At 45.5% G+C, this 13,435-nt stretch overlaps 1 protein-coding gene across 1 annotated transcript in view; it reads left to right on the top strand.

Moving 5' to 3' along the window:
* LOC121540035 (insulin-like growth factor-binding protein 3) overlaps nt 1-11,675 on the top strand; it is an 83,146-nt gene extending 71,471 nt beyond the window's left edge. Inside the window, exon 4 of the mRNA XM_041848682.2 lies at nt 11,434-11,675. Coding sequence (XP_041704616.1) covers nt 11,434-11,565 — 132 coding nt within the window. The 3' untranslated portion in view covers nt 11,566-11,675. The remainder of the gene's footprint in view (nt 1-11,433) is intronic.
* The last annotated feature ends 1,760 nt before the right edge of the window (nt 11,676-13,435 follow it).

The following is a 13,435-nucleotide window of genomic DNA, read 5'->3' as shown; positions in this document are numbered from 1 at the left end:
GTAGCTTATTCTCATCAGAGAGGTCTTTGAAACCTTGAAAATCGGTTTCAAAATGACACCCTCCAAGATGGCGTAGCAGTGTGGTCGCTTTTATTCATTGTCCTTGTGTAAATATCCCGTTTCTTGTTTTTTTTGTCTATTTTGTATATATTTCTCAATTTTTATTTTTCATTCTTTAACTAAATATACTTTCCTGCAACCCGCCTCACCCAACGTGGAAAGGATTCTATTATTTCTTTATAACTTTCATCAAGAACCGTAAGCTGAAACTAGTGTAGCTGCAACTGAATGGCTACTTGCTATTAGTCACCGTTAGCGTCTTCACCACTGTCCGTGGCCTACACTATCCACCAGCCAGCTCTAGCTCTAGCCTAGACAATTCGTCGGCCAGTCTGCACAGCGTGCTATCGACCCAGCGTGCTATCGACCCAGAGCTTATTGGACTTTCTGCCGGAATCACTGGACCCTAGCGCCGGATCATCGCAACCAGCTAGCTAGCTGCAACCTGTTGTTGGCTGATTACCATTGCCCTATAGCAAGCACCAGTTAGCCTTGAGCTAGCCTCAGGCCCATCTCCCGGCTATCTACCTCTCTGTCAACCGGACGGGACCTCCTAGTGTTGACACTGAGCCCCGCCCGATCCAACACGACTGGTTTGCCGACGAAATAGTCTGATGTGGTTTCAACAGGCTTCCCGTTGCGACGACCACGAAGATCCATCTGCCAGCCCCGGCCCGCTAGCACACGCAAACTACAACTGTGCTCCCTGCTAGCTGTGCTGAAGCACCAATTTGAACTGCTCTCGGACTCACATATTGCTGTTCACTGGACCTTATGATCACTCAGCTGCACAGCTGATGCCTGCTGGACTGTTCCTTTACACGGTACCCTGTCCTGTTTATTCTGTTTAGCCTTAGCCCAAACGTTATCGCTATTTCCAGTTGTTGTCTTAGCTCTCTCTAATAACACCTGTGACTGCTTTATGCCTCTCTCCCATGTCAATTATGCCTTGCCTATTGCTGGTTGGGTTAGTTCTTATTATACAATTTCACTGTAGAACCCCTAGTCCCTCTCAAACTGCCTCAAATAGTTCCTTTGTTCCACCCCCCATACACGCCGAGACCGGCTCAATTGGTGCCTCCAGTGACGCTATCTCTTTCATTGTTACCCAACGCTTAGGGTTACCTGAACTGTACTCATATCCTTCCATATCCTTTTCTGTACATAATGCCCTAAATCTTTTCTACAACGCCCGGAGAACTGCCCCCTTTATTCTATGTACCCAACGCACTAGAAGACCAGTTCTTAAAGCCTTTAGTCGTATCCTTATTCTAGTCCTCCTCTGTTCCTCTGGTGATGTAGAGGCTAACCCAGGCCCTGCAGCCCCCAGTATCACTCCTACTCCCCAGGAGCTATCATTTGTTGACTTCTGTAACCGTAAAAGTCTTGGTTTTCTGCACGTAAATATCAGAAGCCTCCTTCCTAAGTTTGAGTTATTCACTGCGTTAGCACACTCCGCCAACCCTGATGTTCTAGCAGTGTCTGAATCCTGGCTTAGGAAGGCCACCAAAAATTCTGAAATTTCCATCCCCAACTATAACATTTTCCGTCTAGATAGAACTGCCAAAGGGGGTGGAGTTGCAATCTACTGTAGAGATAGCCTGCAGAGCTCTATCATACTATCCAGGTCTGTGCCCAAACAGTTTGAGCTTCTACTTCTAAAAATCCACCTTTCCAGAAATAAATCTCTCACTGTTGCCGCTTGCTACAGACCCCCTCAGCCCCCAGCTGTGCCCTGGACACCATATGTGAATTGATTGCCCCCATCTATCCTCAGAGTTCGTACTGCTTGGTGACCTAAATTGGGATATGCTTAACACCCCGGCCATCCTACAATCTAAACTAGATGCCCTCAATCTCACACAAATTATCAACGAACCTACCAGGTACAACCCTAAATCCGTAAACATGGGTACCCTCATAGATATCATCCTGACTAACTTACCCTCTAAATACACCTCCGCTGTCTTCAACCAGGATCTCAGCGATCACTGCCTTATTGCCTGCGTCCGTAACGGGTCCGCGGTCAAACGACCACCCCTCATCACTGTCAAACGCTCCCAAAAACACTTCAGCGAGCAGGCCTTCCTAATTGACCTGGCCCAGGTATCCTGGATGGATATAGATCTCATTCCGTCAGTAGAGGATGCCTGGTTGTTCTTTAAAAGTAATTTCCTCTCAATCTTAAGTAAACATGCCCCATTCAAAAAATACAGAACTAAGAACAGATATAGCCCCTGGTTCTCCTCAGACTTGACTGCCCTTGACCAGCACAAAAACATCCTGTGGCGTACTGCATTAGCATCAAATAGCCCCCGCGATATGCAACTTTTCAGGGAAGTTAGGAACCAATATACACAAGCAGTTAGGAAAGCAAAGGCTAACTTTTTTCAAACAGAAATGTGCATCCTGTAGCACTAACTCCAAAAAGTTTTGGGACACTGTAAAGTCCATGGAAAATAAGAGCACTTCCTCCCAGCTGCCCACTGCACTGAGGCTAGGAAACACTATCACCACCGATAAATCTACAATAATCGAGAATTTCAACAAGCATTTTGCTACGGCTGGCCATGCTTTCCACCTGGCTACCACTACCCCGGCCACCAGCTCTGCACCCTCCGCTGCAACTTGCCCATGCCCTGCCCCGCTTCTCCTTCACACAAATCCAGACAGCTGATGTTCTGAAAGAGCTGCAAAATCTGGACCCCTACAAATCATCTGGGCTAGACAATCTGGACCCTTTCTTTCTAAAACTAGCCGCCGAAATTGTCGCAACCCCTATTACTAGCCTGTTCAACCTCTCTTTCGTAACGTCTGAGATCCCCAGAGATTGGAAAGCTGCCGCGGTCATCCCCCTCTTCAAAGGGGGTGACACTCTAGATCCAAACTGTTACAGACCCATATCCATCCTGCCCTGCCTTTCAAAAGTTTTTGAAAGCCAAGTCAACAAACAGATCACCGACCATTTCGAATCCCACCGTACCTTCTCCGCTATGCAATCCGGTTTCCGAGCTGGTCATGGGTGCACTTCAGCCACGCTCAAGGTCCTAAACGATATTATAACCGCGATCGATAATAGACAGTACTGTGCAGCCGTTTTCATTGTCCTGGCCAAGGCTTTCGACTCTGTCAACCACCGCATTCTTATTGGCAGACTAAATAGCCTTGGTTTCTCAAATGACTGCCTCGCCTGGTTCACCAACTACTTCTCAGATAGAGTTCAATGTGTCAAATCAGAGGGCCTGTTGTCTGGACCTATGGCAGTCTCTATGGGGGTGCCACAGGGTTCAATTCTTGGGCTGACTCTTTTCTCTGTGTATATCAATTGACGTCGCTCTTGCTGCTGGTGACTCTCAGATCCACCTCTACGCAGACGACACCATTTTGTATACATCTGGCCCTTCATTGGACACTGTGTTAACAAACCTCCAAACGAGCTTCAATGCCATACAACACTCCTTCAGTAGCCTCCAACTGCTCTTAAACACTAGTAAAACTAAATGCATGCTCTTCAACCGAACGCTGCTTGCACCCGCCCACCCGACTAGAATCACTACTCTCGACGGGTCTGACCTAGAGTATGTGGACAACTACAAATATCTAGGTGTCTGGTTAGACTGTAAACTCTCCTTCCAGACTCATATTAAGAATCTCCAATCCAAAGTTAAATCTAGAATCGGTTTCCTATTTCGCAACAAAGCCTCCTTCACTCATGCTGCCAAACATGCCCTCGTAAAACTGACTATCCTACCGATCATTGACTTCGGCGATGTCATTTACAAAATAGCCTCCAACACTCTACTCAGCAAATTGGATGTAGTCTATCACAGTGCCATCCGTTTTGTCTCCAAAGCCCCATATAATACCCACCACTGTGACCTGTACGCTCTTGTTGGCTGGTCCTCACTACATATTCGTCGCCAAACCCACTGGCTCCAGGCCATCTATAAATCACTGCTAGGCAAATCCCCGCCTTATCTTAGCTCATTGGTCACCATAGCAACACCCACCCTTAGTCTGCGCTCCAGCAGGTATATCTCACTGGTCATCCCCAAAGCCAACACCTCCTTTGGCCGCAATTCCTTCCAGTTCTCTGCTGCCAATGACTGGAACAAATTGCAAAAATCTCTGAAGCTGGAGACACTTATCTCCCTCACTAACTTTAAGCATCAGTTGTCAGAGCACCTTACCGATCACTGCACCTGTACACAGCCCATCTGAAATTAGCCCGCCAACTACCTCATCCCTATATTGTTATTTATTTTGCTCATTTGTACCCCAGTATCTCTATTTGCACATCATCTCTTGCACATCTATCATTCCAGTGTTAATACTAATTGTAATTATTTTGCACTATAGCCTATTTATTGCCTTACCTCCATAACTTGCTACATTTGCACACACTGTATATATATATATGTATTTCTGTTGTATTTTTGACTTTGTTTTGTTTTACCCCATATGTAACTCTGTGTTGTTGTTTTTATCGCACTGCTTTGCTTTATCTTGGCCAGGTCGCAGTTGTAAATGAGAACTTGTTCTCAACTGGTTTACCTGGTTAAATAAAGGTGAAATAAATAAAATAAATAATTGTTTTATATTTTTGACATTTTGTCAGGAAATGCAGCTCTGTCTCAGTTTCTGCTGTGGTGCAGCGGTTGCACAGCCTTTCCTCTACAGGGAGCCAGGTTTTCCTGTGTCTACCCTTCTCAATGGCAAGGCTGTGCTCACTGAGCCTGTTCTTTGTCAAGGTTTGTCTAAGGTTTTGATCAGTAACCATGGTCAAATAGTTAGCCACGGTGTACTGTCGATTTAGGGCCAGATAGCACTGCATTTTACTTTGTGCTTGTGTTTCCCAATAAGCAATGTAGTTTTGTTTTGACTGTGTTGTAATTTGGTTTATTCTGATTGATTGGATGTTCTGGTCCTGAGACTTCAGTTTGTTAGTAGAATAGGTCTGTGAACTCAGCCCCAGGACCAGCTGGATGAGGGGACTATTTTCTTTGCTCAGCTCTTGGCATTGCAGGGCTTGGTAATGATATGCGAGGGGGTCACTGTATTTTAGATGTTTCCAAAACTGAATTGCTCTCTTTTGAGTTTTTATTATTAGTGGATATTGACCTAATTCTGCCCTGCATGCATTGTTTGTAGTTTTCCTCTGGACATGTAGGAAAATCTTACAGAACTCTGCATGCAGGGTTTCAATGGGGTGTTTGTCCCATTTGGTGAAATCTTGTTTTGCAAGTGGACTTCACTGCCATAAAGTTCAAATGGTTCAAAAAACACATTCAGTTAGTTTTAGCCACATTTTAAAAGGTATTTCAATTTGAATTTGTTTTTTTAATGGCGTAGAATGCCCTGCGTGTTTTCTCTCTCAGTTCATTCACTGCATCATTAAGGTGTCCAGTTGAGCTTATTTCTAAACCTAAGTAATTGTAGTGTGTTTTGCAGTACTCTATTTATTTTGTACCAATTGAGAACTTTGGTATAATTCCCTGAGATCTGGATCTTCTCTGGAAAATCATTATTTTAGTCTTTTTGGGGTTTACTGCCAGGGCCCAGGTCTGGCAGTACTGCTCTAGCAGGTCCAGGCTCTGCTGTAGGCCATGTGCTGTGTGTGACAGCAGGCATAGGTCATCTGCGAAGAGCAGGCATTTAACCTCTGAATTGTGGAGACTAACACCAGGGGCTGGGGATTTTTCTAGAATAGTGGCCAATTCGTTGATGTAAATATTGAAGAGTGCAGGGCTCAGATTGCAACCCTGGCGAAGGCCTCGCCCCTGGTTAAAGAATTATGTTATTTTCTTGCCAATTTTGCCAGTATAAATTGATTTAATTATGTCATGTTTTACCCCCTGCACCACTTTCAATAACTTTGTAGAACAGTCCTGTATGCCAAATAGAATCAAATGCTTTTTGGAAGTCGATAAAGCAAGCATACATTTTGGTATTATTTTGGTGGACATGTATATCTATCAGGGTGTGTAGGGTGTAAATATGACCGGTCGTGCGATGTTTTGGTATAAATCCAATTAGTCTTTTAGTCAAGACGTTGTGCTTATTAAGGAAGTTTATAACTCTTACATTTATAATACTACAGAAAACCTTCCCCAGGTTACTGTTCACACAAATGCCTCTGTAATTGTTAGGGTGAAATTTGTCTCTGTTCTTAAAGATTGGGGTTATGAGTCCTTGATTCCAGATGTCATGGAAATAACCTACACTCAGGATCAAATTAAACAGTTTTAATATAGCCAATTGACATTTTGCACTAGTGAATATTAGCATCTCATTTAGGATGCCATCAGGTCCGCATGCTTTTTTTAATTTGAGGGCCTGAAGTTTCTTATAGAGCACTGGTCAGTAATTGGGGAGTCCAATGGATTTTGATTGTCCTTTATAGCTTTTTCTAATCCATTCAACTTCTAAAAGAACAGCACAGTCAAAAATACAGTAACTACTAACTACTAAGTTGTTAAGAGTGAGATAAACAGGATAACAGCAAACATTTGTTCTGTTATATATATATATATATATACACAGTGGGGGAAAAAAGTATTTAGTCAGCCACCAATTGTGCATGTTCTCCCACTTAAAAAGATGAGAGAGGCCTGTAATTTTCATCATAGGTACACGTCAACTATGACAGACAAAATGAGAAAAAAAATGGTGTTCTTTGGATGCAACTCAGCATTCTTTGTCCTCCAAACACGACGAGTTGAGTTTTTACCAAAAAGTTATATTTTGGTTTCATCTGACCATATGACATTCTCCCAATCCTCTTCTGGATCATCCAAATGCACTCTAGCAAACTTCAGACGGGCCTGGACATGTACTGGCTTAAGCAGGGGGACACGTCTGGCACTGCAGGATTTGAGTCCGTGGCGGCGTAGTGTGTTACTGATGGTAGGCTTTGTTACTTTGGTCCCAGCTCTCTGCAGGTCATTCACTAGGTCCCCCCCGTGTGGTTCTGGGATTTTTGCTCACCGTTCTTGTGATCATTTTGACCCCACGGGGTAAGATCTGCGTGGAGCCCCAGATCGAGGGAGATTATCAGTGGTCTTGTATGTCTTCCATTTCCTAATAATTGCTCCCACAGTTGATTTCTTCAAACCAAGCTGCTTACCTATTGCAGATTCAGTCTTCCCAGCCTGGTGTAGGTCTACAATTTTGTTTCTGGTGTCCTTTGACAGCTCTTTGGTCTTGGCCATAGTGGAGTTTGGAGTGTGACTGTTTGAGGTTGTGGACAGGTGTCTTTTACACTGATAACAAGTTCAAACAGGTGCCATTAATACAGGTAACGAGTGGAGGACAGAGGAGCCTCTTAAAGAAGAAGTTACAGGTCTGTGAGAGCCAGAAATCTTGCTTGTTTGTAGGTGACCAAATACTTATTTTCCACCATAATTTGCTAATAAATTCATTATAAATCCTACAATGTGATTTTCTGGAGAAAAAAATCTCAATTTGTCTGTCATAGTTGACGTGTACCTATGATGAAAATTACAGGCCTCTCTCATCTTTTTAAGTGGGAGAACTTGCACAATTGGTGGCTGACTAAATACTTTTTCCCCCACTGTATATATATACAGTATATTCCTATTCATTGAACAAGTAAACTTTTTTAGTACAATGGGTGTGTGTGTGTGTGTGTGTGTGTGTGTGTGTGTGTGTGTGTGTGTGTGTGTGTGCGTGTGTGCGCATTTAGTGCAGTTTGGTGCAGATGTATTGGAGGAGCTGTTTAATCTCACTCAATCCTACAGGGTTCTCCTGTCCTCTGAGGACCTCCGCGTAGCTGCACTAGTCCTGCTGTTGGGCCCTGTGGAGTGGAGTGGGGCCAAGTCTGGGCCGGGGGGCTTCCTCTCTGGTCTGGTAGAGGTGGTGGTCTGGTGCGGGGTAGTAGGCTGGGCCCGGTCCAGTCTGGCTAAGCCGATGGAATTGGTGATGCTCTGGTGGTGGGTGGGGCCTGTGGGGTGCACTGTGTCTGGTGGGGCGTTGAGGGGGCCTGGGGCTACTTGGTGGTGCGGTGGTCTGGTAGGGGTCTCTGGGTGGTCCTCTTTCCAGTGCGGCATTGTGTGTTTGTCTACCAAGTGCCACGTCTTTTAGAGACTTGGCAAACATCCCTACTGTCTGCTTCCTCAGGTGGGAGTGGTCATGCAGATGCTCTGGGGTGATTGTTGGGTGGTGTACAAGGAGGGGTGTGTGGGAGTGTGTTGGGGGGGCAGACAGGGTAAAGGGTGGTCGGTATGTGGGGGGTTGTGGGTGAGGGTGGGTCAGTGGGGGTGTTAGGGGTGGTGAGGGGCTGCAGCTTCTCTCTAGGGGTCTCTACAGTCTGTTCTCTATGCTGCAGCACACTCTTGATGACAGACAACTCCTTTGCCATCTCCTCCTTTCCCTGCACTAGCTCTCTCCTCATGGTGGCCTTTACCTCCTCAAGCGGTGTAGTAAGGCTCTCTCTCATCTCCTGGACAGAGTTCTTCAGCTGGGTCCTGCACTGGTTGATCTGGTCCTGTAGAAGCTCTGTGAACAGACCTGTTGTGTGGGTCTGGGCCTGGGCTCCTGCTGTTGGAGTGCCTGAGGTGAGGGGAGAGGTCGGGGTGTTGTCCTTGTCCTTTTTGGTTTCTGCTATCTTCCTTAGGGTGGGGAAGTCCTGCACAAAAGAGCTGAGTGTAGCCTCACTGCCCTGGACCATGACAGTGCCATTCTGGTACATGTTTACCGTCAGAAAGCTGTTTTCCTGGTCCTTTTCGCTGTCCTCAAAAATTGATTTGCCTTCCCTTGCAGATGCTTTTCTTTGTCGTATAGCTGAAATGCCTGGTTACAGCTGTATGCCAGGCAGTACATTTACATTTTAGTCATTTAGCAGACTCTCTTATCCAGAGCGACTTACAGGAGCAATTAGGGTTAAGTGCCTTGCTCAAGGGCACATCGACAGATTTTTCACATAGTCAGCTCAGGGATTAGAACCAGCGACCTTTCGGTTACTGGCACAACGCTCTTAACCACTAAGCTACCTGCCGCCCGGTAGTGTGGTCTGTGTAAAATAACAGGTATGTAACAGTCCTGTTGTGTGAGCAGTCGGCAAACAACGTTTCCGGGTTCTCCCTCAGAATTCTGTTTAAAATTGATTCTTCCCTTCTCTGATTTGATTTCTGCTGGAAAGTCTCTCAGTCTCTGCTGCTGCTGGCGCTGCTAGCGCTGCCTCAGTGGCCATGTTGCTATGGTTACCACCAGTAAACAGTTGGAGCCAGTGTTGCCATCTTAGCGACTTTGTCGCTATATTTAGCGAGTATTCAGACCCCTCTAGCGACACATTTTTTAAAAATCGACTAACGACAAATCTAGCAACTTTTTCTGGTGTTATTGGAGACATTTGGAGACTCTGACGTGAAAGCACGTACTGTTCTTACTCTTCTCAACAAGCAGCGGGTGCTGCCGTGGGCCCCACCCCCGTCCCAAAGCACTCACAGGCGGCCTAGTCCTCGCGCAGCAGTCCCTCCCAGCTGCAGTCAGAGCAGGAGATGTTCACCCCTCGGCGTCCAGACTGCAAATGAATTGCGTATGCGGGAAGCCGCCGCTGGCTGATCTCGCCCTGGCTTACATTCAGGGTGGGATGTAAATGTAAAATGGTCTTTGTCTAAAATAAATCACTGCACAAAAATAAATCACTGCATTTGACTCACACAGCCTCAGTCACTTACTCACCTCGTCCACTGTGTGTGTGCCGCTCTGTGACATAAGCTAAACACTAGCTGGCTAGCTCATCATGTCTCAGTCTAAACTGTACACTCAAAAATACAGAAATGAGTGGGAATCAAACCCTGAATTCAAAGGCTGGTTGAAACTGTTTATTGGAGATGATACATGGGCATACTGCCTGTATTGTAAGGCAGATTTCTACGCCAAACTTAGTGATGTAAAAAAACACATGACAACTCAAAAACATACTCAAAAGGCAAAGCCTTATAACATTTCCACCCAAAACAAGCTGCCATTTATGGTTTAAAATATTTACTCTGCAAAAAAGGCTGAGGCCACCATGGCATTAGCTATCGCTGAACACTGTTCCATGCTGGCATGTGATCACATTGGAGAAGCATGTAGAGCTGCTTTCTCAGACTCCACTGCTGCTACCCACTTCGAAATGCACAGGACAAAGTGCACAGAAATTATTCTAGCACCATACTTTCTGAAAAAGTTGGTCGCAGATGTGGGTGACCAGCGTTTCAGCCTCCTCCTCGATGAGTCCACGGATGTAAGTGTTTCTAAGTACCTAGGGGTTGTGATAAGGTACTTTAGTGACACCAAGCAGACAATTGTATCAACATTTCTGGCGCTTGTTGAGTTGGAGGGAGGAGATGCCAAATCTATAGCCTGTGCTGTTGTGGCTTTCCTCGAGAAGTGTTGTCTTAAAAAAGAGAAACTCCTGGGGATAGGGACTGACAATGCCTCTGTTATAATGGGGATTAACAATGGGGTCCATAAAGTGCTGAAGGAGGAGTATGGCCTCAAAGATCTGGTTCTTATTCGCTGTGTGTGCCACCATCCCCCGTAGTGTGGAGTACTTGGTACAAGAGACTTATAACTGGTTTTCAGTGTCTCCAAAGCGCAGGGAGGCCTACAAGGCCATATATGAGACCATCAACTGTGGGGTCTCTGGGTGGTCCTCTGTCCAGTGCGGCTAGCACGATAAAGATTGGTCTTTTAACACACTCTGTCGAGCTTTTCCTCCTGTGTTGCTCTTCATTTGTACAGTTTGATTACCTATATATTTTTTGCTAATTTTATTTTGTTAATCTCACTCTTAACAACCAGAAAGTTATAAGTCAGGAGCTGTTCGTCTGCATGACTGTGTCTCTCTCTCTCTCTCTCTCTCTCTCTCTCTCTCTCTCTCTCTCTCTCTCTCTCTCTCTCTCTCTCTCGCTCTCTCTCTCTCTCGCTCTCTCTCTCTCGCTCTCTCTCCCTCTCAGAGTGTTTCTAGGCTGTGTCCAGAACTAGTTGAATGGTGTTAGTGTGTTAGTCCTTCACATACTGGTGTTACCTGCCTATGAGATACAGTTTGCTGAAGGCTGCATACGTCTGGCAGAAAAAACTCCCTTCCTAGTTTCGTCATTGGTTGTTATATTTAATTAAATGTATCTCTTTCTTTCTTTCTTTCTTTCTTTCTCTTTCTTTCTCTTTCTCTTTCTCTTTCTCTTTCTCCTCTCTCTCTCTCTCTCTCTCTCTCTCTCTCTCTCTCTCTCTCTCTCTCTCTCTCTCTCTCTCTCTCTCTCTCTCTCTCTCTCTCTCTCTCTCTCTCTCTCTCTCTCTCTCTCTCTCTCTCTCGCTATGTTTCTCTATCTTTCCCCCTCTCTCTTTATGTCTCTCTCTCTGCAGTGCCGTCCATCCAAAGGGAGGAAGCGAGGTTACTGCTGGTGTGTAGATAAGTATGGTCAGCCTCTCCCCGGCTACGATGGAAAGGAGAGAGGAGAATCCCAGTGCAACAACCTGGAGAGAGGATGGATTTAGAGAAGGAATGAAGGAAGGAGGAGAGAGGAATAGGAGATACTTTTTTTACTCCTGCCCTTCACAAAGCACAATCGAAAGAGCGCCGGACCGTTGACCTCAGGTCATATGACTGCTGGGTAGGGAAGGGAGGGGGACGGAGGGGGGAGGGCAGGAGAAGACTGGGGGAGCACAGCCTATAGGCCAAGCCTTCTGTCCATGTGCTAGGGGAAACTCTGCCCCTCGAATGAAAACAACAGAGAGAGAGAAACTAATCATCTGCACTATTCTTTTAGAGAGAGACGAAGGAGGGAATTTTCCACTGGATTTAAAGTGTGAGTGACTGTAACCCAACTCAATGTGTGTATGTGTGTTTGTATGCGTGTGTAAATGCTGTCTTTCACTAAGATCAGTTTAGAGGTGTTAGAATACCCAAACACAAATCCAGCCTCCTTCCATCCTGTCATGCAGAGACTCCTCCTCTTTCTCAGGGTCCATCATTATGAAGTGAAGGCTTATGGGTAGGCTGGCCTCTGATCTCTTTCCTGCCATGTTGGACACCACTGGCCTTCCCCACTGTCTCCAAAGCAACCAGCTTGTCCCACCCGATGTGCTGCGTCACATTTACAGGTTTAGGGTGGAACGAATGGAGACAGTACCCAATGACGGTGCCTTAAAACCCCACACAGCCCCCCTCACCCTCTCCGCCCTCTCTCCCCCCATCCCTAACCCCTATCCCTCCCTTTCCCATAGTCCTTCCTTAGCCTTCTGCAGTCCTCACAGGTGCTCACAGTGTTACCACCATGCATGAGTATGGTCTGGTGAAGGGTCCTTTAGACTGGGCATGCTGGGTGAGACCGGATTGCTCTCTCTTCAGTAGGTCCCCATTCTTCAAGCCCAAGCACTTAAAGCACTTTAGCTGCATCCAACCAACTCCCCCATATCACTCCTTGCAGTTAAAGACAATTTGGACCAATTATAAATAATTAGGTGGGTGCTTATATTTGTCCTGTTTAATGAACAAGTGTGTATTATACACATGTGAATTGGGTTTTCTGCATATCCCTACTCCACCTGAGACACCCTCGGAGAGTGAGGTCACAGCCAGGGTCTTCCATTATCAATGGCAACCCTGGAGCAATTAGGGTTAAGTGCCTTGTTTACATCAACAGATTTTTTACCTTGTCAGCTTGGGGATTCAAACCACCAACCTTTCGGACTGGCACAAAGCTCTAACCGCTAGGCTATCTGCCGCCCATAGCATAGCAATCATACTGTACCTTTTCCATAGTGGCAACATTTGACAAGGTTTATTGCACTGTAGAACAAAACAACAACAACAACAATCAACAACAACAACAAAATATATGCTACACCAGGACTTCAGACAGTGAACTTACTCAGCCTAGTAAACAAACGCCACTCCTCAGAATTTACATTTAATGCAAAGTGTGTTTCCTTTTTGTTGATATTTTTCTTGGAGATGCTTGTATGATCTCATGCCAACACAACTCCACAAGGTGGACACAGCACAAAATATGCATTCAGACAGGGGGTCTGAGGGAAGGGGCGTAGTCCTCCTAGAGGTGCTTCCTGCTTCCTGTATGACACTCTCACATATTCTGTGTCCGAAATGGCACCATATTTGGATGATATTTCAGATGCAGACTTTAACAGTGGAGAAATGCTAGCCCAGTAGCTTGGTAGCACTGAATCAGCTGCAAACTCACTTAATAAAATAAAAAAACTTAAAACCAACCAACCAACTGGTGCTATATCCCATTCTATTTGAACACTTGATTTACGGGGATGTGCATAAAAGTATGGTTAAGCTATTGCCCTGCCCCCTTCCCTGTTATTTGTGCGTCTTTGTAACTATTATAATTTTTTTCCT

Source organism: Coregonus clupeaformis, chromosome 26 (genome assembly GCF_020615455.1).
Source record: "Coregonus clupeaformis isolate EN_2021a chromosome 26, ASM2061545v1, whole genome shotgun sequence".
Classification (NCBI taxonomy): Eukaryota; Metazoa; Chordata; class Actinopteri; order Salmoniformes; family Salmonidae; genus Coregonus; species Coregonus clupeaformis.
Note: the sequence above shows the minus strand (reverse complement) of the source record. Positions and strands in the feature narration are given on the sequence as shown.